Raw genomic sequence first — 27,359 nt, 5'->3', positions numbered from 1 at the left:
AAAATGATGCACAGACTTCCACTTATATTCAAGGATGAACTGGTTACACTTGAACAAGGTCACTGTAAGATAAAATGATGTTTTCTAAAAAGATATTTTGGACTGACTCGGATGTTAAAGGTAACCTTTTTAACTTAAGCAGGGGTAGAACATCTGCAAGAGAACCAACACTCACTGTCACACACAACTCTTATACTGCCGGGGGATCAGAGGTGGGAGGAGTACTGAGATCTTGTACCAGAGTTTAGGAATACTCTGTTACAAGTGAATGTCCTGTATTCAATATGTTACTCAAGTAAAATTACAAAAGTGTTAGCATCAAAATATACTAGTAAAAGTACTTCTTATGCAGATTGGTCCATTGCGGAATAATATATTATATGTTCTGATTATAATTATTGATGCATTAAAGTGTTTATCAAAGCTGGTAAAGGTGGAGCTAGTTACTATGTATACTGCAGGGTAGCTTGTGAAAATACTCCAGGTGTAACTAAAGTCTTATTTAAGTGTTGATTATATTTCACATTATTCATCAAAAGCTGTAAAGTAACTAAAGGCAAAACATAAATGTAGTGTAGTAAAAGTACACAATTTGCCTCTGAATTGTAGTGAAGTAGAAGTACAACATAGTATAAAATGTACTTTACAAGTAGCTCAAAATTGGACTTAAATACAGTGAATAAATGTACTTAGTTACTTCCCATCCCCCCCCCCCCCGGTGAAACTATTTTTAGGCCAGGACACATTGACACACACTCATGCACAGGCAAACACTGCAAAAGAACGCCCCTCCCTGTGCGTTGCCAAAGAACTGCTGCAAACAAAGATAAGAGAAAACACATCCATTTCTGTGCCACTGCTTTTGACTTACTCTCAGGCCGGGGCTTGGGGTGACAGAGACTGCAAACACTGGGTCCTATTTCCACTCAGAAGCCAGCCGCACTGTGGTTTTAACTCCTTTTTTAATCGGCTCAGAACTGATTCCTGTATAATTACACTCATTATTAGAGAACAGTAGCCTGGACTTGACATAATCAACACTGATACACTGGACACAAAGACATGGAGCTTCAAAGACCTCAGGCCCGTTCTGTAGTTGCAGTAATGACAATACAGCGGTGCTGACAGTAATGATACTTTGATGATGCCAATTTACAAGTGCCTTTGTACTCTCTTCTCTCTCTCTCTCTCTCTCTCTCTCCTCTCTCTCTCTCTCTCTCTCTCTCTCTCTCTCTCTCTCTCCTCTCTCTCTCTCCTCTCTCTCTCTCTCTCTCTCTCTCTCTCTCACTGTTTCCATATGTCTCCCTCTGTCTCTGCTATCACTGACCTGATGTAGTGAAGTGCCCCGAGCTCTGGTTGATTTTCAGGGAGATTTTGATCTTCAACCGCCTGATACATCAGATCAAATCTGAATCAGAAATCCTTTTTAGGGGCATTCACAGTGTAATAAAGGTACAGTACAGTGCAAATAAAGGCAAAATAAGTAGTACACAACCATGAATAAAAGTAGCAGCATTTAGTAACTAAGATAAAATGATTGAAGGATAACAGAATGTCCTTTCCCACAGTCATATTACATACAACCCTCACTGACTACCTTTTCCTTTTTCTCTAGGCAGTTTATATCCTCTAAAGCAGTATGTCTGTCTACAGAATATGTTTGTTTTGGCTGCTGTGATTCGTGTTGGCTTCATTGGATTACCTTTTTTATCAGGCTTTATTTTTTATTTCGGAAGCATGCTGAGTAGAGCACACATGTATTCAAATGTACCGATTATATATGCATGTTTGCAGGCGTACTCACTCCTTGTTTACAGAATTTGAGGGCCAGTTTAGTTTGAAACTGCTCCTTTAACTGTCCACAAGCATGTCTGTATGCATGCATGAGTGTAACTGTATCTTGCTGACAGTTTGTTTTGAATGTGTGAGAGTAGCTGTGTCTCATCGACTTGCACCCTTGCTGTCGGCGTCCCCCTCTCATCAGTGTGATTTAGGAGCTGCTAACATGCCTGTGGGGTTTGCACTGGTCCATCCTGAGGCCAGTTTTGTCCTGAACCAGGAAGAGCTGACGCCTCCATGCCAACTGTGTCCACAGTGGATGGGTGGGGGTGAACGTCGGGGTGGGTCGGTGGTCAGAGCTGGTTTGAGCCTGGGAAACTGTAATAGTATTTCAGGATAAGTGAGCAGCAGACACAAGATCATAAATAGATTTTATTGCGGGGCAGCTATGCTGGTTGAGCCTGGGTCTTTCAGCGAGATCAGAGCAGTGATTGATGGTTCCCATATGCCGGGGGGGAGGGTGTGCGATAAAGGCCGAGGGGCACATCAGGCAGCGGAAACAGCAGTCATGGCAACGCTGGCAGACCCCTCGCTCACACTTCCCCCCCAGGGTTACCCCTTGACAATCTCCTGTCCTGTGTCAGCCTACAAATATGTGTGTGTGTGCAGACACAGTGGGGGCTCCTGTCTCACACAGCTTCTACCTGGAGCCGAGACCTTTAAAGTCTCCGCAGGCTATTCGTCTCTAACACAAACTCACTTGCGCACAGGTGAGATTTGTAAAACCCCTTTGGATCCGGGTGATTCAAAGCCACTGTACACAAAGGTATCCTATCCCGTTCACTCTCCAGGTACCGGGCACTTCAGAGTGAAGGGCAGGACACTCAGGGTTGGTTTAGAGAAACGGCCCCAGACAGGCAGCCATTTGTTTTGCTGTACAAAGTCTCAACAAAAAAACTAAACAAACTTTTTGAGTTAGATTAATATGGTTTGGTTTTTAATATATGTAATCTAAAGGAGTCTCTTGGGGTTGTGGACCAACATGCTTTTTTTTGGGTTGCTCTAATATATGAACACATTTTTACTGATTCAAACTGAAAAAGAGTTTTCTTGTTCTGCTCCGCTGGCCTTTTCATCTCAGATATTGCTGTTTGTAAGGGTGGCCATTTTTTATGATGATAAAGGGAACAGAGCATGCCAGATCAGCATCACTTATTAATTATCATAATATTGTTTAAAGTATAAGGCTGCAGGGATTAAGGGAGAGGGTGAGAAATGTGAGTTGATAAAGGAGTGAGAAATATTTACATTTACATATTTTAGGTGGTGCTACTGAGAGACATTTAAAATTCCAAAACGACATGTTATATACATTTTAGAATGGTGGTTTGTTGTCTTTTTTGTCCAACGTTAATAAATATAGATGTAAATGTAAATTCATTATGTAATTGTTTCAGTCCCGGAGAAAAAACACTTTTTGTATAGCCGTGATGACATGGCTCATTAAATATGTGTGACTAAATCAATATAGTCGCAAAAATCGTATTAAGTTATAATTTAACAATCGGAAGCTTTTAAGCTTTTTTCTTAACATATATACTTAGGTGGATGTGGATCAATCTCATTTAATTGTCAGTGACAAACAATCCACCAGGTGTGATCAGTCTCTGATTAAAATTCAGCTTAGTGCACAAGAGTAGAAATGACCTTGAGTACTGCCCACTGCAGAGTAGATTTGGCAACAAAAAGCTGTAATTTCCAATATGATATAACCAAAACTGTATAATATTTAGCAGAACCCATCCCTCATAGGGAGCTAATTGGAAAGTTAAGTTATTCAGGGCCGCTTAAACAAGTTTAAGGTCATAAATGACTCAAACTAAACTAAATCAACCCAAAATAACACCAAAAATGAGACAACTCAATCCTGAGTAAAAAAGATATGTTCACCTACCAATACATTGGAAATATGAAATGGCTTTGTTTCTGTAGCTCTATAACAATGTGGGTTTCACCTTGCAGATGTTTGAAATGATTCTCTAAGGTTAATATTATGCAAACCTGAAACAAAGATAACAAAAATCCCTTTTAGCTGCCAAAGCTTACATTATGTTTTTTCTGTGAGAAAATGTTGTCATATCTGTGCCAGGCTGGTCTCTATGGTAACGACCATCATTATGCCATTTCTGAAGAAGGCTAAACTGCATCAAAAAGATGGCTAACATGAGGTTAAGACGCACTGCTTGGGCCATGGTCCTGCTTTTTGTCTTCAGCAACTCGGGAGATCTTTGTGATCATATTATGGTCTGTTATACAGTATGAGTGTGCAATGAAGGACTGCCTCTCAGTACAAGGTGACAGAGGACAGAGGGACGTAATATGCTCTGTATGTTAAGTTCTGCAGGTCTTCACTTGAAGTTTTGTTTTTACAACCATGCTAGTTTTGGGCAGCTAGCTGAGTTGTTTGGCAAGAGTGTGAGGAGGTTGCGTGGTTAAGGACCACAGACATTTTTTTCATTCAGTGCCAGAAAGCAGCATTGCTCAAAGCTTTTGAGAAAACATCTGATGGAGCCTCTTGAGTGCTCCCAGATTGTCAACTTGAATAGCAGCTTTCATGGAGGCGGCTTGCACTAATGTGTTTTGGAGCAATGGTGTGTGTGTGTGTGTGTGTGTGTGTGTGTGTGTGTGTGTGTGTGTGTGTGTGTGTGTGTGTGTGTGTGTGTGTGTGTGTGTGTGTGTGTGTGTGTGTGTGTGTGTGTGTGTGTGTGTGTGTGTGTGTGTGTGTGTGTGTGTGTGTGTGTGTGTGTGTGTGTGTGTGTGTGTGTGTGTGTGTGTGTGTGTGTGTGTGTGTGTGTGTGTGTGTGTGTGTGTGTGTGTGTTTTTTAACGCTTGTATGTATGCATCATAGACTTCACTTTTTGGCTGTTTACATAAATAACTCGAAGCAGAGGCAGAAAGCCAGCAGCAGAAACACACAGCTGGGCATATTTCGGGGACTTTTTCCAGTGGTGATGTCTCAATCCTTCACAGATATATATGTAGACCTACCTTTTTATTTATTTATAGAGACAGTAGCTGCATATGAAACAAACAGCTCTTCTCTCTGACTGTGTATCCCGGGAGTGCTTTTTCTCTGACCAAAGAGTCCTCCATGGAAAAGCTGAAGGGTTTAAACGGCTGTTTTCACAGAAAATGTCTTTTTCGACTGTCCTACTTTCCTGTTTACCCCCACTCCATGTATCCAGGTTATGACAAGTTATAGTGCTTGAACTAATGCTTATTTCCAATATGGATATGCACATTATTGTAGGTTAATTGATTCATGTGTAGAGAGATGTCCATTCCAGTCAGTCCATAACGCAAGAATATTCCTTTTATTTTCTATAAAACAGAGAAACCAATTAAATATTCATATTTGAAAAACTGAAAATAGCATTAACCATGTAAGATCAATTTATTTAATGAGATAGTTGATTTTTGAGGTTATCATAATAGTTGGAGATTTTTTTCTGTGTGCTATTACAAACACAGTCAAAGAAAGACATGTTTGAGCTTAAGCTCCCACACACTTGTATATTTAATGCAGTTGCTGTTCTGTCTGTAATTCCAGCATACTAATCTGAACCCTAATGTCGGCAGACAGAATCAAAGCTGTTTCATAAACCCCTAGACTCCCAGTTGATTTCCTCTTTCTGATTCAGGCACCGCTTGGCTGAGGTCCTCACAGAACAGCTACTGCTGCAGGATTTTGGCCCGCGGGGGTGCACAGACAGCATGCAGTCATCAGAAGTAAAGCAGCCTGAAAGAGGGGCCTCACTGGTCCTTAGAGAGCCACACTGCAGAACTCTGTCTCCCCCAAGTGGTGCGCCGCTACAGCCTAGGACCACCGCCGCCTGGACTTCCCACTGTACATTGTGATCATGTCCATTTAATGCCCACTCCCTTTTGCTTCCTGATGTCTTCATGAGCATGTGTATACGGTGCATGTGTCACTTTGTTCTGTTGGTGCTGACAAGTGCGACTTACAGTATATGAGACACGAACAAGGTCAGATTCCACACGCTCCTCTGCAAAGCTTTGGGAATCGGGGGTATTTTTGCTCGTGTGTCCTCTGCAGCTCAGGTTTGAACAGGCTGGCTTTGTGCGCTGTGTGAGCCAGGTCATGCCAGACTGGGGAAAATGATACCTCCATCCACAGCAGTCTGAACACACTCGCTCTGTTCCATGCTGTGTTGAACATGCTAACAACGGGGCGATTCAGAAAGGGAGGTAGCCTCAGATATGTGAACTCTATGGTCATGAAGGGGTCTGACACCTGAGCAGTAAAGTAAACCTCGAAATAATATGTCCATGCTTTTGTATTCATCCCGTCCTCCTCTTCTATCACAGGTATGAAACGTCCGTACAGCCCAACACTTCTGCCGAACCCCGAGCTGGACAGGAGGGTGTTAGGCCTCGGGCTGGGGGTGCAGATGGATGGCGAGCCTTGCTGCGACACTGAGGATGAAGTACAAGACGAGGAGTCACCAGGGGGCGCTCTGCCTTCTGCACTCTGCAGAGCCAAAAGGGAGAGGAAGCAGCGGAGCTATACATTGTGTGAGGTCTGCAACATCCAACTCAACTCAGCCGCACAGGCCCTGATCCACTACAACGGCAAATCCCACCAGAAGAGGCTAAAGCAGATCAGCAACGGAAAGATGCCAAGTAGCACAGGTAGGCTACGCTCCACTGACCACCATGTTTGTTTATTGCTGCAAAATCTGATGTAAATGCAGAACATTGGATAAAGTCCTGTGCCTCTGGATCTTGTTACCCATGTCTAGCACAATACAGCCATGCACATTACCAGAATCCCACACAGTGTCCTCAGCACACTCTCACCATCCTCTGCCAATCCCCCTACGTGTATCCAATAGAAGTTAAACAAATGCAATTCTATTTGCTAAAATGTCTTCAGACAGAGCCGTGGGCTGAGGACACACACACACATCCACAAACACACATATACACACAACTGGAGCAGTGCTGAGTGAAGTCAGCAAGTGAGACGCTAATTGAGTGCTGGTTGTGTTTGATGGTTGTGTTCCTGAGAGTGATGCGGCTGGAGTGAAGTTAAGCGTTTTGTCATTCTAGTCACAGTCTGATTAGGACTCGGGCGCTTTGCTCTTTCTCCAGCCTTGCCAACAGGAGGAAATAAACCCGCAATGCTCACACAATTATGCAGACAGGCAATAAGCTCACACTCCACTTTCGAAAATTAAAACATATATACATTTGTAAACCTTGTTCAAGCTTAATTAGCCAGATGAGTAGATTTTTTGTAGCGACAGGTCGACTGTAAACGGAGGTCGCAGTTGTTCTCTGAGCTGGAAATCGTCTATCCCATGGTCCACATACTGTATGTCCTCCAGTAATGGTGGCGGCGGCGTGTGGCGCAGTGGATAAAGCCTTGGTGTTCGGATCAGGGGGTCAGGTTCAAACCCCACTGCAGTCAGCATGTCGTTGTGTCCCTGGGCAAGACACTTCACCCCAAATTGCTCCTGTGGGGATTGCCCACAGTATTGAGTATGTAAGTCGCTTTGGATAAAAGCGTCTAACAAGTGACATGTAATGTAATGTAATGCACACTGCCAACAGAGCATTGTTGAGGATTTGCAAATACGAGTTCATTTATGTTCATTTATGTGTGTCTTTCCTCTGCACTCCTGAAAGAGCGTGGCAGTATAACACTTGCACCATCTGAATATGGCATAAAAACATGATAGGATAGAGAATCCTTCAAAGCAAACTAATTAATCCCTAGCAAAGCGATACATGTATATGGCTTATAAATATGCAAAATAGATATTTCTTAGGCAGAAAAGGACTGATGCCCAAGGAAGTAGACTTGTTCAAAGCTTACATTTTCAAGACAGCTGCAAAAATATATATGACACGGTATTACTATCTAAATTATTTATTTCTGTTAGGGCTGTGATTTAAAATAAAGTGTCAATGCGATAGATGCATAATGAAATGTACCTTTTAAAAACAATGGATAACTGTTTGGGATAACTGTGCAGGTGAAGCAGTACCTTTTGATTACCTTGATGTATGGAGTGTACTGTGTTGTGTTCAGAATTGGTTTGTTAACCTGTTTTAATCTTTATAATTAGCAGTTTTCATAGTAATTGTATGCTATTGAATTACATCACAGGAGCCACACCTCTCTTACTTAAGTAACATTAATCCGTGAATGCGATGTCGCTGGTTGCTGGTGGTTGGTAGAATAATTTAAATAAAGAAATTAATAAAGAAAATACAATAAGTAAGAACAATTTAATTCATTGCGCATAAGCTCACACTGCTAACAAACTCCACATCTACTCAGTTATCTAATGTTAAGAGGCCATCTCCTGTAGCCTGTGATTGTTCCTGTAAATGCTCTACCTTTTTGGGTTTGTCATAGACATGTTTTTCTGCATTAGTTTGAAATATTGATTTACTTCAGGAGTCTTATGCAGCACCTAAGGAATTTGTTAGGCAGCAGTTATGACAGTCGATCAAATCACTCATTTAGTCTAGCTTCATCTGACAACCGACGCACAAAAAACATGTCAGCGACAATTCACGGCTCTATTGTTGCCGACAGCTACTGATCACAAAGGAGAGGAGTGTGTCATCAACAGCTATTGTCAGAAGTATGAATGTGGAGTTTAGTTGCTCAAAATAAAAAGAGGAGAAAAAAGGACATTTTAATCGATTTGTCAATGTGGGCAGCAAAACCTTCAGAGATGAGTTCGGAAAATGCGAGCATGGACAGAAAAGTTTCGAACCGGAAACTGAGTTTTCAGTTCCATCTCATCACAGCCTGAGATCAGCACATACTGTAGGAAATGTGCTTATTCTGAGCTGAAGATTGTGTTTATACGCAAAGTGCTTAGATTTTACTTTTTGGTGAGAACTTATTCACCGTTAAAACACCCACGCATCGTATTTATTTTTTATATTGCTTAGGGACCATAGTAGGGAACATATGTTGCACACACACACACACACACACACACACACACACACACACACACACACACACACACACACACACACACACACACACACACACACACACACACACACACACACACACACACACACACACACACACACACACACACACACACACACACACACACACCACACACACACACACACAGTATCCAGGGCCCTGGCTCTGTTGTTTCTAATCGGCCCTTATCAGCGTCTGTTTGCCCGACTCAGCATGCTGGGTGTGCAGCGGAGGCAGCGGTGAGATGGAGCTGTCAGGCTGGATGTTTGCCCGAGCGAAGCAGAGATTGTACCGATTTCATTCAGTAAATCCTTAATTTCCGACTCCATGTTTTTCCATTCTTTTTTGTTTAACAAACAAAGGTCTTTAAACCGACCACTTAAGCTGAAAGCAAGAACTTTTACAGTTCTGCAACTTTTTTTAATTAACACAATCCTTTAAAAATGGCTTCACATTGAAGGTCAAATGTAGGATACTGTGTTTAGTTTGTGTCTCCGTCTTTGGGGTTTCTGTTTGGATGACACACTGATCAGTTACTTCATCTCACAGATTAGTGCGGACACACGTCAGCTTGCTGTCGGCTGTGCTCCAGCTCCAGATATTAAAGCAAAGTGTTTATTATGCGTCCTTCACCACCACTATAGCTCCTTGAGCTGCTTACTGTACTGTAGGTGCAGCAGAGCCGCTAGCATGGAGTACATTTAGTCGATTATTTTTAATCCCAGAAACGCAAGGCCACGTGTCATCAACATTCTCAGTACACTGCTGGAGGTGATGCATATATAAAAGTACATGTTTATGTGTTGCGTTGTGTGTGTGGCGCAGGGCAGGCTGAACTGTTGTGGTGTGCAGATTCTCTCTGACATGCAGTCACAATCACACAGCCTTATCTCTGCTCACCTTCTGCTGACTCCCTCCGGCAGCCAGCCCTGATGTCCTCGGCTCCACCACAGCTCCTCTGCCTGTGTGTGTGTGTGTGTGTGTGTGTGTGTGTGTGTGTGTGTGTGTGTGTGTGTGTGTGTGTGTGTGTGTGTGTGTGTGTGTGTGTGTGTGTGCATCCTGCATGTCTGGATCAGATATTTTTGGAATTCCTAAATGTTGCAGAGACAGTCACTTGCACTGTGGAGACATAATATGTGCTTCAGTGCGTCTGTGTTTATATCAGGCATCTGTGTGTGAGATACGGATCTTTATTTGTTTAAAATAATATCATGCCTTTTCTTTTTTAAATCAATGAGTGCATGTGTATGTAACTCCAAGCAAATCCTCTCCACGTCGGCGTGCGTTTTCTTTCCTCTCTGCTTCACCGAGCTGACAGTGGGTTCAGGCTCTTTTTCCTCCTTCCCTCCTACCTCCCCTGCTTCCTCTGTTTCCTTTCTCTCTCCCTTATTATGCCATGGATGCTGGACATGTGGCGGAACCAGTCCCAGTGAAGGATGAATGAAACACTGATTAAGTGATTTCCCATGGTTATCTTGGAGAGTCATATGTTAAGAAGCTTGCTAACAGATCATGATGGAGAGAATAAGTCTGAATAGTTCTTTGGGTGACATGTTTGAGTGAAGATGTCTTGGTGACAGTTAGTTCAGGTGTAAGTTTATACCCTTTAAAATCTTAATGTTTCATAACGAGCAATATCAAAAATGTGCCAATGATTTATTCATGTTAAAACACCATATGTTGCGTTCAGTTCAAAGTGTGCCCAAGAAAGATGTAATCAAACACATTCTGTGGCAAATTGATTTCCTGAAGATAAAGAAATAACAAATCACAAGACTTTTGTTGTTGTCATGGTTCTTCTGTGGCTTCTAATGCTGGCTATATTTCATCCTGTCCAAAAAGAAAAACAATCACAATGCTGGCAATAATTCAATGCCAAACACATTTTATTAACCAAAACTGGTGGTGAATCGATATTTTACAGATTAATTTACTGATTAAAAAAAATCTCTCTCAACTCAAGTGCTCTGAAACTTTGTAAGCCTTTTTTTAATCTGTTCTGTTTTTCTATTCTTTTGGAAAAACATATACCCAGGTGAACAAGATGACTCATAGTTTGAGTCTTACTCACAAAATCTCTTTAAGTAAAAAAATAGGAAACCGAGGTCCACACTTGTTTTCTGCTCTCGTTCTTTTCTCATTATGTTTCTAGGAATGTTTTGCATAAAATTGTGGCCATCACGGCACAATCCATGTCAGGGCATCATATGTGTGATGTGAAGCTGCAGTTCATCCTAACATGTGCACAGAGACATGCGAGGCTAGATCTGTAAAGTTAGGTTGGTGTTGAATGTATTAGTGCAAGTAGAGCTATAATCCAATATGTGATAAATGTTTCAATGCTAATGTATTGTGATAAAATCATACATTGAGATATAGTGCTACATATGACATCATCTAAAATGATATAATTACAAGCACATAGTCATTTATACTTCTGATTTCAATTATTTTGAGGGAATAATTCTAATTTAATAAAACATTTTTAAAGATTTTGCTTTAGTTTTTTCATCATATTTTGCATTACCACTCAGTTCAATGTGACAAATCAAGCTCCAGGAAAGTCAAGCTTTTGTCTTAAGCTCTTTGAGCACCAGGAAAAGCGCTATATAAATGTAATATATTATTATTATTATTATTAATAATGTTAATACTCTATGTGTATGCTAATATAGTCAGGCAAAAGTAAATTAATTAAATGAGAAAAACACTTTTCAAGCCTATATAATTCACAAAAGACCATGACCATAAAAATGTACTACGTTTTTAAACGTATTGTTATCGAGATATGAAATAACCTATATAACCTATATCATGATGAAAGATGTTCTCATATCGCCCAGCCCCAACTACAATCATGGATTTAATATTATTTAACATTTGAAACATTTAGTTGACACAAGCTGCTGAGCAGAAAGACACATTCAGTTAGCTACTAGCAGTCACATGTGTGATGGTTCATAGTGTGGAATCCCTCCGCAAGATGAGGCCCCCTCCGCGAGCTGAGGCCCCACGCAGTCTGCGGGGGCAGCCCTGATTATTATTTTTTAATGCAAGCCGTCATCGATTCGCCACGGAGGAGTACACAGCCTCTGTAGTTGTAAAAAATAAAGTAAGAAATCATTCCAATGTGTAATATAGGACAGTGAAAGAAAAAACAGTTTAAAAGGGGAGTGATTATTAAAATATGCATAAATAAAAAGAAAGAATGCTAACTAGGTAACATAAGATAAGAATAAACAAGTTTAAATGACTTGTTATTGGTTGTGATGATATTCTAAAGATGTTTGGATTATTGAAAAGTATACAGCTCCCTTTAATGAGTGTTGAGAGCTGTATCCATAAATTCATGTTGTGCTCAAAGTGCACCAGATTGATGCATTTAACATTTTAAAAAATATGGAGCATGACCCCGGACCCCCCTAGAGGAGGTTAAGTACACCCCCAAATAAAGCAGGTTAAAATTATTAAATTGCATACATTTTCTTTTAGTATACACTGAAAACGGGTCCCACAGACCCAAACAGCACACAAAGGGTAAAGGTAAGCATATAATAACGTTAAAATGTGCTAAATATTGTAAGGGGCTGAGAGGCAGGGTAGTGGGAGGCACCTACATTCCCAACAGGTGGCTCCACCCTCTTCCAATTAGCAGTATTGGGAGCAGGGGTGGAGACCTCACACCTGGTGCTAATCACTCCCTCAAGGGAGACAAAGCACACAGAGTTGCTCAGTTGTGTGTGGCACATGCGGGAGCAGGAGGCTCCCAGTGTGAGGAAACGTTTTGGTAAGCTGGTAAGTCGGTTAGCGGCCTGGCTACGTTAGCCTTTGTTTAATGGAAGGTATTTTTGAGTTTGGAAGCAATAAAGCCTTTTTTTGGATTTGAACACTGCCTCTGTCATGATTGCTGCACTACCACTTTCCTCTTTATCTGCCCAGTCCTGTTACAAACACTGCAAAAAACAAAAAAGAGGAGTAAAAGTAGCCCCTGACTTGTTTTATTTTTTGAAAGTAGCTCTCATCTTAAAGAAGGTTGGAGACCCCTGCTTTAAGCCATAAGCATTATTCATTTTGGTCAATGACATGAAGCCAATCCCACAAATCAAGAGACAATTAAAAGACACCATGCCTCTGAAGGACGTGCCTTATGCATACACTCACAATGTTGCATTACATCCTCAAATATGAGGCTAAACTGCTGCAGACATTCCTCCTTTTCAGAGGAGACGATCAAATGTTGATGGAAGGGTGTGGAGAGAGAAAAGGGAAGGAGAGAGTGGACAGCAGCCTGGCCTGATGTGACCCACAGAGGCCCCTGAGGATCGGTAAATCTAACAACCTGACAACACTCTGCTTGCCTCTGTGTGGTTGTTTGTATTTTCTGTTGCGTTAATCTTGCTTAGCTTTGTAAGGAGGCATAAATCTGTCATGTGTGGACCTGTTTTCTGTGACACAAAGAAAGCGAGAGGGGGGGGGGTCTGCAGTGGTTGTTTTTCATGGTCCTCCATCACTCAGTTTCCTTTGATATATGCATTTTTGTTGTTGTGTGTTTGCGTGTGGGTGTGTGAGTGTACTGTACGTTTGTGTAATGTGAGCCTCCTCCTCATGGCGAGTCTCTTCATCACGGTTCCTGTCTGACTCCCTCTCTCTGGCTCTGTTTTAATAAAGTGTGAGGAATTGGATTAAAGGCAAGGATTTTCTGCTTGAATGCAATTGCGCTGCGTTTTATTTTTGTGCTGCTTTGCCGTTTTCCCATTTTTGTTTTCCCCGTTGGAGTAAAATGACTTCTCCCTCCCCACGCCTTTGGACATACATGTGCACACTTACTGCGTGTGATGTTTGTGAAGCAAGCAGCGTTATCTTGATCTCTGTTATCAAGTGTTGCCTGCCTCTAGTCCCTTTATTAATCAATGTATACTACTATGTAGCTGTTTGGTTGTTGGCTATGTCGAATGACTGAAAACGCTTCCCCTTTATGACATGCAGGCATACTTTTAATAAACATTGAAAAATAGTTAATGATCAAAACTATTATAATAACATATGCTTTAAATGTATAAATAATATGAAAGGTAAATAAATATCACAATGATGACATGTACAGTATAGGAGGTTTCAGTGACCTATTTTATATTTGCACAAGTTAATCAATGACCTTTAATGATTTTAGTGATAAAAAAACCCGTCCTTTTCGTTGCAATTGTGCAACCTTCTGTACTGCAATGTGGCTGTGGAGTCGTGCACTTTGTTCGAACCCCTCCACCTCCATTCCCTCCGCTCGCTGTCCTTCTCTCTCTCCCTCCTCTCTGTATCGCCCCAGGGTGCTCCTTTCTGTGTGACGGCAGTTCAAAATCTGAGAAAAAAGGTCGGTGGGTGTACCGGGTCATCACACAGAGCCCAGTGGAGCGAGAAACATGAGGAGCGGCGTTTATAAGGCCACAGGGAGAGGGTCGCGTCCCTCAGAAATCATCCGATGTCTGTGTTTACCCGGGTTCTGACAGGTCGAGCGGCTCTGTCTGCGGATAAGGCCAAACGAATCTCACTATGAGCCCTTATCTCGCCTGTCTGATACACAAACCCATATTGCATCAGCCGCCGCAGACATATCTGCTAAATGAATTTAACTGTTTGCCAGATTCCTAAATGTCAGAAAATATCAGTCAATTTCAACAGTATTTTGTCAATTCGGTCACCTAGCATGACTTTGTCTTTCTTTTTCTCTCCCTAGTGCTGCGTACCGGTACGCCGAACCGGTACTGGACTTGTAAAAAGTTTCGGTTCAAGTCCGGTTAAAACCGGAACGTCGGGAACCGGTACTTGGACTCGCAAAAAAACTAGCACTTACGTATATTCTGGTGTCTGTTGTTATTTAAACATTCCCTGATAAACGTTATTCAGCCTCAATAAATGAGTGCTAATCCCAGTGTGCTCAGTGTACAACATCACATGTCAATTCACCTTCGATTTACGGTTTGAAAACGTAGCATTTCGCCACATGCTAATGCTAACCGGAACTGAAGCATTTTCAGAATAAAAGTATTAAGTTAATAGTGTGAACTTCCGGTTTTTTCAGAATAAAACTGATTTAAATTAAATAGTGTATTTAATTCAAAATTACGCCATATCAACATTGATTTTAATTTCTAACAGTATGTATGTACATCACTATGTATGTAGTATACTGTATAATGTACACATGTAGAGTTGTAGAAAATACATGGTGTACACAGACAGTACAGTACACTCTGACTGTACAGTCACTACAGTGTACTACTGTATAGTAGGTGTGTAACAGTGTAATGCATATAGTCTACTCTACACTCTACCTTTCAGCAAAGCTTTAGGGATTTAGGCTCAGTCAGCTCAGGGACTGTTTGGTTATTTTAGTTTGGTAAATGAAATACATGTTTGAACTTTGTAGTAGTTCACTGTAGTTGCTGTCATAAGTCATTTGTAGACTAAGTGGCAAAAAGTGTTTACATTTGTACTTTGTAGAGAAATGTAGACACAAGTTGGAAGGGAGCACAATAAACCTGACGAGTTTGAATTTGAGTTGATTATGATAATTAGCTCACAATAAGTTCACTTTAGTTACTCACACAACTTGACACAAGCCAGGTTCAGGTCCGGACTTATAAGTCCGGACCTGAACCTGAACCTCTGGACTTGAGTCCGGACCTGAACCTGAATGTCAGTCCAGGTACGCAGCACTACGTTGTCTTTGTTCCTTTTTAAATGTGTCCTTTTTATTCCTTATCTGCATCAGAGTTTTGTATACATGTCGTGGAGGAAATTACAGCTTCTGCAATACACACTGAGCATCAGTATATATATATTGCACATATGATATAGAAAAAACAACGGTACTATGTGACCTGATGAGCCTTTCTTTTTCTCTCACTCCACCTCTTTCTCTCTTGGCCAATTTCACCCTCTTCCCCCAGTGGCTCATTGTTAAAGGACCATGAAAGGCTTTCTTTCTGGGCAGAGACGAGTCCTTTTAACCCCCCCACCCCCCCCCCCCCCCCCCCCCCCCCCCTCATCTCGCCTGCACCTTAACCATCCTCTGAGCCCCATCATTACAGGCCTTTAGAAGGGCAAAATTACAGCAGAGTGACTTATTACCAGCTGCATCCAGGGACAGGGATGGAGGTTACAGAGGGAGAAGGTAGGAATTAAGGTGAGATGGAGAGTGATGAAGCAGATGAGGAAGAGGAACAAGGAAGATTGAACCTCTGAAGGAAGGATCAGTGAGATGGAGAGAAGGGGTAGAGATGAGGAAAGAGATTGAGAGGCTGGCTTGAATAGAGAGAGTGGAGCAGGCATAGACAAACACTGTCATTTACCGAGCGAGGCCGAGCTGTCGGCTAATGGACAAATGTTACATGGCCTCAGAAAGTTTGCTCTGCCTCACAGTTCCCAAAGTTCCCATGTACCTCCCATCCTTCACATGCAGTGCTTCGCCAACAGACGCAATGCACTATGGGATTCAAGACCCAGCTCTCTCAACCCAGTCTCACGGCATTTCGTGTTCACCAACACGATTTTTAATCTATTGATTCGTGTTCACCAACACGATTTGCCCCTTTTTTTTTCGTGTTGCACAGCACGATTTTAAAAGCAATGTATTTCTACTGCCTGCAGCACGTCTTTTTCTCCGGTCGGGTCGAGGAAGACCGGAAGCTGTGTGGTTCATAAAAACATGTTCTTACTCAATATCAAGCCACAGTTATTGCTTTTATTTGAAATCGTATAATTTCGGACTTTTGTTGCCGTCTGTGAGGAAAATAAATGGGGCTCAGAGCCTCAGAATACGGAAATCTGTATTTTTAAATATTTTTTTCCTTCTAATTCGATATTCTTTTTAAAATAACACACTGTTATTTACTCACCAATAACACACAATTATCCTTGCTTTTATTTATTGGTTTAATTCCATAATCTCGGGCTTTTTTGGCGTCCGTCAGGAACTGAATTTCAAAATAAAAATAACCGGAAACAGACGTAGGCCTATAAGGGACATTTCGAGCATCATTGCGATTGTCAACATTTCTGAGTTTAGGATGGCCGAAGACACTACACTACCCATAATCCCCAGCTATCGTTTAGGACTACAGTCCCCGTAAGGTTACGCAGAGCGTCAAACAGCTGTGTGAAATGGAACGAAACCACGCCAGACTATCCAAAACTGGAATCGAACGCCCCCCCAGAACTACACATGCTGGCTATTGTGTTTCGCAAAATGTCTATGGGACGTCTCTACTGAACGTTTTCGTTTTTCCCACAATTAGAAGTTGCCAGTATTAAACACATTGGTGTTATCAAATGTAAAACATATAATTAATAAATGGGTGAAAATCGCTTGTGTCCATAATGCGCAGCCTTAATACCCACATGACAGCTCATTGTTACTTTGTAATTCTACTCCACTACAATTCAGAGGTTAACCTGGTATTTTTACTCCACTGCATTTATTTGAGTTACTTTGCAGATTCTGATTAATTATGTGAAATATAAACAACCCTTAAATCAGACTTTAGTTACACCTGAGTACAATTCAGGTAAGGTGATTGTCAAGTGCCAACAATCAGGAGAGATATTTGATAGTTGGTGCTTGAGAAGACTAAACATGTATCTGCAATTGACATGAATGGAAACGAGTAATAAAGTATATTCATTACTCGTTATTCTCTACTAATAGTTAATTAAAGACTGTATATTATGGCTATTTTGCACATCCCTTTCAAGATTTTCAAAGGTGTATTGACATATCATATACACAACTACGGTGTAGTTATGCAATGAATGAAACACTTGGGTCACAGGTTCCTCAACAGTGCATTACAATACATCTATCAATATGTGTGTACCTCCACCATTAAACTGTCATATTCTGCACATTTCTTATTCTATCTACATACATAAGAGTATAATTCATATGTATAATATCAGTTAAAATAAGTGCTTCAACATAGTTAACATTGCAGGAAAGCAATATATTAGACGTTAAGTACTTTGTCAGGCTTAATATTTATCTGTAGATAGATACCCCCAACGTTTTTTTCTTATTTAAAAGAAGACCTTAATCTGTTATTTAATGTTTAAATAAAGGTTAATTCGTTTTTCTGTTTTGCACCTCCTCCTATTAATATCTTTGTACATTCTGCACTAAACTGTTTTATTGTAGAGATCACTTATAGTATCTTCTTGATTTTTTATATTCTATATTTATACTTTCCCCCTATGAAAGTATGTACTCTTAATATTTTTTTAATCAAATAAAACACAATAATTCAATAACGTGCTTTAACCACTAGGCGGTGCACACAAGGTACACACAGCCATAATAACTTTGTATTATTAGTGTAGGACACTTATGTTTTCGTACAACATCTGAAAATGTGTAGTTTTATGCATGCTTTCACATAATTTTACAGCATATGGCTATACTATTTCAGACTCAGTATTTACATTCTTACATTCAAAGAAAATCAGTAATATCTTTAAAAACTACAGTCCTTTTATATCAGCTGTGCACCGTTATGGTGTAAATATAACCTATCTGTGAATTAGATCAAATGTAAAAGTCAGCCGAATTAGTGTTGATACTGCAAGGAGACGTATTGTGTGAAGAGAAATTGAAGATGTTGTTTAATTGTTGAATATATTTATGATTCACGTCACGTATTTAGTTTAGACGGCAGTTTCTCAGTTTTTCCAAAGGTCTTCTCATCAGGGCTCTATAAATAAAGAACTACGGCAGATCTGTAATATACAATGCAGCCGAACCGTGTATTACAATGCCGTTATGTGATGACTTTCAAAGAGAAAAGCAAGAGCGCTCGGAATTAAGTATTCTTTTATTCTTTTAAAATGTTTTCCGGATTTCATATAATATAAACACCAAATCCCAGCATGCATTGCGGCTAAAACATCCAATAAACGAGCTTAAAACCATAGCTGAGGATCTTGGGAAATCGCTCGAAATGCCTACGTCTGTTTCCGGTTATTTTTATTTTGAAATTCAGTTCCTGACGGACGCCAAAAAAGCCCGAGATTATGGAATTAAACCAATAAATAAAAGCAAGGATAATTGTGTGTTATTGGTGAGTAAATAACAGTGTGTTATTTTAAAAAGAATATCGAATTAGAAGGAAAAAAATATTTAAAAATACAGATTTCCGTATTCTGAGGCTCTGAGCCCCATTTATTTTCCTCACAGACGGCAACAAAAGTCCGAAATTATAGGATTTCAAATAAAAGCAATAACTGTGGCTTGATCTTGAGTAAGAACCTTTATATATACAGTCTATGGTAAGAACATGTTTTTATGAACCACACAGCTTCCGGTCTTCCTCGACCCGACCGGAGAAAAAAACGTGCTGCAGGCAGTAGAAATACATTGCTTTTAAAATCGTGCTGTGCAACACGAAAAAAAGGGGCAAATCGTGTTGGTGAACACGAATCAATAGATTAAAAATCGTGTTGGTGAACACGAAATGCTGTGAGACTGGGTTGGCTCTCTAGAGGGGTCACAAAGTGTTTTGACCGTCAGCTTTGGGCATCCTTTTTTTTAGAACTTGATATGATCTCATTAGAGCCTTATCACACCAAATGAGATGAATCAGCAGCAAAGTAGTCTGACAGTGTGTGGACCTCCAGAGACCCTCACTGTGTCGTACACAAAACTGAAGCAGACAAGCTTTAGTAAACAGATGTAAACTAGGTGGAATGGGATGAGAAGGAAAGTGGGAGGAGGGGACGTTTGGTGCACTAACAAACAGAAATAGACATCTCACTGGGGTAGGTGGGAGTAGCACACACAAATAAAAACACACACACATCCTTGTGTCTTTGTTTCACACTGACATATTTTGCATAATGTTAATGTGCACTAAACTCAAACTCAATCACATGATAACACATATTAACTAAGTGCTAACACATACGACGGTAAAGTCCACTAAGACAAACGATACTGGGCTGTAAAAATACACTTTGATACTATTCATGTGATAGGACACAAAGGGATGCAGTGGGAAAGTCAACTTTAATAACTTATTGTCAGTCTGAATGAAATAATTTTGCCAGCAAATCATTATTTTATTATTGTAATTGATATTTTTAACTGATAATTATGAGGATAGGCAGGATTTTTTTTAATGCATGGTTCAAACACTGGGGATACTTCAAAAAGCTAATGTGGGATGAGCAAGTTATTTAGCTGGAAAAAGGGAACACAGATATTTTTAGCCTTTGCAGACCATTTACATACACAAACGTATCAAACTACAGGAAAGGCAAAACCCAAAAAAGGGCCCCTTTTAACGTTCCTGTAAATTACAGATTTTGGTTTTAATCCTGACTGACCGAAGTCACTGCACAGGATGTGATGTTTCTCAGGACAGGATTGAAGATGACGCAGTTTGTAATGCAACATTTCTTGCCCACCTGACTTTTGATGTTAGTTTCCGTACTGTAGGTATGCCAGTTCTTAGAGGTTTTATGCAAACCCATTCCCTGTTGAGCTGGGCTAAAAGAGACAACTACAGCTCCTGCTGACTCTCACACACAATCATGACAACACACACACACACACACACGCACACTGCCATTTAGAGAGCGAGCGAGGCAACTCATGGACCATTTTCATTGTTATTCATATATTAATTTATACGGTCATGGCAGATGTGAAACAGGGCTGTAATATGCAGATGTGGGTTTGTTTCTCGATGGGAATTTTCCGGTCCACTGCCTCTAGCTGCCACTAATAATAAAGACAGGCATGGAAGGTGGAGGAGGAAAAGGAGGAGGGAGAGAGAGAGCGAGAGAAATGGGAGCTTGGAGTTGTCAAGATGCCTCCAGTCATACACCACCTCTAAAACACCTCGACTACTCCCTTTTCCCCACACACTTTCAGACGCACACATGCAAGCACTGACCAGGTGTGATCTAGCTGTGAATAGGCTTGTCCTTGACATGAAGGTGAGCATGTAGAGTTGTCTTCTCTTTTGTTGACAAGACTCCTGAGCATCTGCAGGCTGTTGCTCCTCCGTCTTTAGATTGGCAGTAAAGGTGGATTTTAAACTGGCTATTGTTAATGCAACAACACATTAAGTTACTTTAGGAAACGTGCGGCCCACAGTACACTGAAAGCTCAAGATGTTGCTTAATATAAGGCTTGACAAACTGCAGAGGAATACGTTTTGACCCTTGTCAACATCTGGCTTTACTTTTCAGCTGATAAGATAATGAATATCTCTGTTGTGCAGCTGCTAAAAAGCTAATGCATTTGCATGTGCTGCTTTATTGGAATGAAGTCTTGGTACAAGCAGTTGAACAAACTGACTGTGTCACTGCCCGAGACATAAATAGCCAGGGACTGTTAGTCACCCTGTAGGCAATTGGCTGTGAGACATGTTGTTTTCTGTGTGTGCTGTTGTTGTGTGGCTCTGGGGTTAGTTCCTGCGGGAGGGTCATAGACGGGAAACATTGCTTGCCGGGGGAGTAATGATGTCAAAGACGAGATGCTAACAGGCTGCGAAGGATTCACTCTATTTTCTCTTCACTGCTGCATTTATTAGATATTAACCCCCTCCTGTCTCCATGATTGAGTGGAGGGATGGCAGCTAGAAGAAAGAAAGGAGAAAGATGTCCCGGAAGAGTTCAAATAGAAACGGATCCTAATACAAAGCCAATCACACAGCGGTATTACTCAGATGTTGAGCTATAAAACGGGATATGTGACAGGCGAAAATAAACTTTGGATGCAGTTTGCAGTTACCTTCAGATAACACAAATAAAAAAAAGATGTATAACCACCATTGCAAATAAAATGCTGAATTATTTTTTGATTTGATTTTCAATGTTATACTCTCAGGATGAAAACAACAGTTTAAGTACAATATGGTGTTATATCATACAAGTCATTTCTGTACCCAGTAACTGACAATCACATATCATGTGCTTGAATGATGATGCATAAACATGCAAGAAGGAATGTAATGTTGCAGCTGCTTGTTATATTAATCTGCAAAGTATTAACTTAAGCTCTCAGATGAGTGCAGTGGTGGACAGTAACTAAGAAACTGTTCTCAAGTACAATACTTAACTATAATTTTTGGGTTGCTTTGGCTAAAGGTAGCTTAGCTTAAACTTCTACCCCTATACATTTATGAAATGGAGTACGTTTACTTTAGGATACTTGTGTGCTTTTACTTTCATAAAGTAAACCTTTGAATAAAGACATTTGTTGTAACAGAGTTATTCTATACTGTGATTTTATACGTTTAGTGCAGTCAAATATAATGATTATATAATGTGAAATAATGTTTCCCTCTGAACATTTTTGTGTCAGTATACCCTGCCAGAAAATGTTAAAAGTCTAGAAAGTTCCTCAGAATTGCACTTCATTAGCGTAATTTGAAATGGACTTGTTTACCTACATGTTCTAAACACAAACCTACAGCATCCACCATGTCTTGTTCCCCCCTGATTTGTAGACACACACACACACACACACACACACACACACACACACACACACACACACACACACACACACACACACACACCACACACACACACACACACACACACACACACACACACACACACACACACAGGGCTAACTGGAGCTGAAGCCCACAGGCATGCGCCCAGGCCGTAGTCCAAGCCGTGTCAAATCAGCGTAGTCTTCACCAGAGGCCAAATCTGTAGCGTATAATTAGCTTTTAATCAGCACCCTTATTCAGGCGAGCAGTAAAGATTAGCCCAGCTTGGGCTCTGCTTAAAATAAGCATTCATAAATGCGTGTGAAAGCATCTGACCCATCGCATCCAATCATACACACACAATACCAAGCTCCCTCCCCAACGTCCTCTCTCTTCCCGTTTCCCCCTGCTCATGCATGTGAAGCTCCCCTCTCTTTTCCCCTCCTCTGTGAATTTGTTCTCATTTCCCATGGGCTTTGGTCAACTCAACCACATTTGTACAGGACATTCAAGTTTTATTTATATAGCACATTTCTAAACGATTTTTGGTCGAGCCAAAGTGCTGTACATATAATAAAAATAGCCTACAGTAGAGACACTTTACAGCAAATACAACAGCACAAGACAAGACATGTAACAGCAACCTCTGCTGTTGAAATACAGATAAATGATCACCACACTTCAAGGGCACGAGGACACAAGCCGATACATAACACATCACGCCTGACCTTCATGACACCTCATGTGCTGGAGGGTCTATTTGGATAATCCAATATGGCGAATTTAAAGCGAGTGTATTTATTAAATAAAAACTGCTGGGGTTCGAGAGCGTAACATTTTAGAGCAGCTCGTCTCGTCTAATCCCTGCCTCTCTGGGGTGAGCCGCAGCATTTATGCCAGTAATGAAGTGCAGTGAGATGAAAGCCTTTTTAATGGGATTTAGTTAAACTGGGACACAAACCAGAATGTCAAGGAGTGGGGGGGGGGTACACTTCCTCATCACATCACAGCTAACGTCATTGTTATTTCTGCTTGCATACTGTGATTATTTAATGAATATGTGTCACCTCTCTTTTTCTATTGGCTGTGATAAATGTCAATCGCAGACATCCTGTAGTGTCTTGTCATTTTTGTGTTTTTTTCTTTTGCTCCTCCACTGGCAGACCTCATCCTCTGTTGGTTGACGGTGAACAAGAGTGACTTTAGTGTGTGTCGCAGGTGGAGCGGCATGAGTGTGTGACTTGATGGATGACAGGCTGGTTGGATGGTTCTGTCTCTAACAGCACAACATGTTCCGATTCAGATCTACATTATGTGTGTGCAGAAAGAGCCCCAGCTTTAGAGATCTGCAAGGTGTGTGTGTGTGTGCGTGTGTGCGTGTGTGTGTGTGTGTGTGTGTGTGTGTGTGTGTGTGTGTGTGTGTGTGTGTGTGTGTGTGTGTGTGTGTGTGTGTGTGTGTGTGTGTGTGTGTGTGTGTGTGTGTGTGTGTGTGTGTGTGTGTGTGTGTGTGTGTGTGTGTGTGTGTGTGTGTGTGTGTGTGTGGCCTACCATTACTATACTTGTTGGGACCTAAATCTGTTTACACAGTCACGTGTGGGGACTCGCCTCCCTTATGGGGACAAATTGGAGGTCCCCATGAGGGGAATCATTAATTTTAGGGTGAAGACTTGGTTAGGTTTAGGGTTAGGTTTAGGGTTAGGCATGTGTTGGTTATGGTTAAGGTTAGGATAAGTCTCCAGGAAATGCATGTAAGTCAATGTAATGTCCCCTGAAGTGATGTATACATGGTGTGTGTGTGTGTGTGTGTGTGTGTCCCACACTGTACCTTATCTGTCTATTGAGGCATTTTCTTGTGTGTATAGACAGTCGGTGTGTAGAAGATCCTTAGCTGGAAGTTGAGACACAAAGCTAGCAGCCCCAGGCAGTCTCTCTCTTCTATGATCTGAACGAAACCCCTGACACACACACACACACACACACACACACACACACACACACACACACACACACACACACACACACACACACACACACACACTCAAACACACACACACATACACACACACTCAAACACACAACGAACACATCACAGCTTTATTAAAGCACCAAGAGACCCAAAGAAGCGTAAAAGGTACAAAGTACTTTTAAGAAAAAACCCATAATTGTTAGTGTTCTAAAAATAGAAATGATGGGTCTTAAGTGTGAAATAATTGAAGAAGTTTGGGCTGATTATAGACTGATTGCACCAAGTAGAACGTGAGTTGGTTGTTTCAGCCATCTTCAGTTGATTGTTTGGAGAAACATTTGTCATTTTTGAGTAGTGATATAATTTGCCTTATATTACATTTGTTCCCACTGATTCCAGGTTGACTTTGTGGATCTCGTGATGGGAATTAGGACCATTGTTGTCTTATAAGAGAAGAAGAAATTACATTCTGGGCTTGGTATATATATTTTCTTGTATTCTGCATGTCAGATCCCATCTTTAGACGTGTCACTATCCACACCCTGTGGATGAGGGAAATTGGAACATGCTTATAAGAAAACAAAATCACTGCAAACTGCTGTCGCGTTCAGCCTGCGAGAGCCGGTGTGTGTGACCAGCGGTGAGTCCAGCACGCTCCAGCCAGCCAGCGATCCTGCTGCTGCTGCAATGAGTTTGGCTCCTGACCTCCTCTGGGCCGCACTGCCATACTGGCCCCCTGCGTATTGTTCTGTCAACAGCATCTGTTGGGCCTGATAACAGGATTAGACCAGCCCCCTGTAGGCCTGATGGAGCTAGCCTGGATTAGCCAGTGAGGCCTATGTGTGTGTGTGTGTGTGTGTGTGTGTGTGTGTGTGTGTGTGTGTGTGTGTGTGTGTGTGTGTCTGTGTGTGTGTGTGTGTGTGTGTGTGTGTGTGTGTGTGTGTGTGTGTGTGTGTGTGTGTGTGTCTGTGTGTATAACATATAATAAAATTAACTCAGTCAATCCCTTATTTCCTGTCAGAGATGTCACACTGCAGCAAAAGAGGTCTGAAATCCGCTCTCATCTTTTCTCTCATCCAGCAGATAAAACCTAATTTATTTGTCTTGCCGTATCATTGTCAATACTACACTTTACATGTCTCTTATAGCACAGAGAGCCTTTACTATAGGTTCACCACAAGAATGGACATTTGTCTAAAGAATGGACTCTGGAGTGCAAAGTAAATCGAGCATTATTATCCCGACCGTTGGATTGAAGGTCGTGTCAAGGTCCAGTAGTGTGTTGCTCATGAATATAACATGTTTCTCTCCAACTCCATTACACGCTGTCCTGGTTTTCCAGGTAATAAACTGTTTTCTGGATCAGAAAAGCAGGCATACTAATACATCCCTGGATTAATACCCCAAGAAAAGTAAAGCTGTATGATAATAATCTCTTTCCGACTGTAGTGTTGTTTGTTGTGGCATCTTCCTGAGTAATCTATTAGAAAATCAGTACCAATGACAAGCCAACAACAGCTCTTAACGTCAGGAAGACAAGCACACACACAGGTCGATAATGGCCTTGGCACCCTGTAGGGATGTGAGAGGCACACAGGAAGAGCACAATCCCAGAACAAACAGTTGGAATCTCACGGGAGAATGGTAAAATCGTCCTGACTTCCCCCTGGGATTCACAAATCCCACTTCGCCATGTTTTTCGCCGCTGAGAATACCTGCCAAAGTGATCGTCCTCATGAGACATTCCTGCCAAGCCCAGCACCCGCTGATCTGTTCAGTTCCATTTGACCCAGGAATTTGGCAGTATTTTGAATTAAAAGTGGAAGGAAGGTTCTCCACTGCATGTTAGACTTGGTGTGTGTTTTCCCATGGCTGTGTGTTTCCGTGTCAGACAAACAGCTGAGACCTTTGGAGTAAAAAAAAAACACTGCTAGTGACTTAATGCAGATCAGTGACTTTTTTAGTAGGAGCTGAAGAGAACAGTAAAATAAAGTAGTGTCGGTCACGTACCACTCCCCATCCTCTCTTCTCCGCTCCGTCTCTCTAATCCGCATCCTCCTTCCAGAGCCGTAGCCTGGGAAATGGACTTCCAGCTGCTTAAAAGACGAAGCTATTGTGCAGCTTCATGTCATGACACACTATCATAGCTAACATTTTTCACATAACCACCATTTCCCCCCCTGCTCAAAACGAACAGCGCATTGCCATGAAAATGAATGCAGTTTTCCTGTTTCCTGTTCCATCCTAGGTTGTCAAAGAGCTCTATTTAACATGGCTGGCAGATGCCACGCTGCAGTGTGGTGATGGTTGGCATGTACAGTGTGTCACTGCGACTCTGTGTCAGGAGGCAACATTCATTCCCAGCACTCAGATTAAACAAGACACTCTTCAGAAGAGGCCACTGGTCACATGCTCCCTAAGAAAAGCAGAGCTGAGGAAAGGGCTGAGAGGTGCAACTTTAATCTTTCCGGGCCACCCAATACCCCTCAGGCTTGTCGCCTGTAAACACCATTTGCTCCTCAGGAATGCTCAGTATACTGCTTGCACGATACACAGCACAGACTATATTCTAGTATATCAAATATCAAACCTTTGTTTAATGAAAGATCCAGTGTGTATACTCTGAGTTCATTACAAATAGATGTTTTAAATGCATTGGTTTGTAGCATTGGACAATCATATGCACATATCCTTTAAGAGTTGATGTTGTATAAATGGATAAAAAGTAAATGCAATGAAATTCATGGATCTAGTTATCGCCATAGTTGTGGCCCGCCTACAAAATAAAATGAGGATGTTTTTGTCCGAAGCCAGACATGCTGATTTTAGGAGAGTCGACAATAAGAGTGAAAACTAATCGATATAATCCCTGCAATATCACTCTTTTGCTGTCTTCTATTGAAGCCAATTAATCAATAATAGTCTATTTGAATTGCCAGACAATATTGGCATTATAGGTTAAAGTGAGCTTCAGTATCGTTCTCTCTCTCTGTGTGCTGAGAGAAGGAGAGTGCTGTAAGGGCTAGCAGAGAGCTTCAGAAGCTTCGTTTCGCAACTTTGAACAGAAAAGGCGCTC

General features: G+C 41.3%; 1 protein-coding gene across 1 annotated transcript in view; it reads left to right on the top strand.

The window, feature by feature from the left end:
• The window catches only part of znf385c (zinc finger protein 385C), a 175,593-nt gene that overhangs the window by 59,660 nt on the left and 88,574 nt on the right, over positions 1 to 27,359 (top strand). The window contains exon 2 of the mRNA XM_034220315.1: positions 6,169 to 6,492. Within this exon, the coding sequence (XP_034076206.1) occupies positions 6,171 to 6,492 (322 nt within the window). The 5' untranslated portion in view covers positions 6,169 to 6,170. The remainder of the gene's footprint in view (positions 1 to 6,168; positions 6,493 to 27,359) is intronic.

Source organism: Gymnodraco acuticeps, unplaced genomic scaffold, assembly GCF_902827175.1.
Source record: "Gymnodraco acuticeps unplaced genomic scaffold, fGymAcu1.1, whole genome shotgun sequence".
NCBI classification, from domain to species: Eukaryota; Metazoa; Chordata; class Actinopteri; order Perciformes; family Bathydraconidae; genus Gymnodraco; species Gymnodraco acuticeps.
The sequence above is the reverse complement of the archived record's forward strand: the minus strand, read 5'-3'. Positions and strand labels throughout refer to the sequence as shown.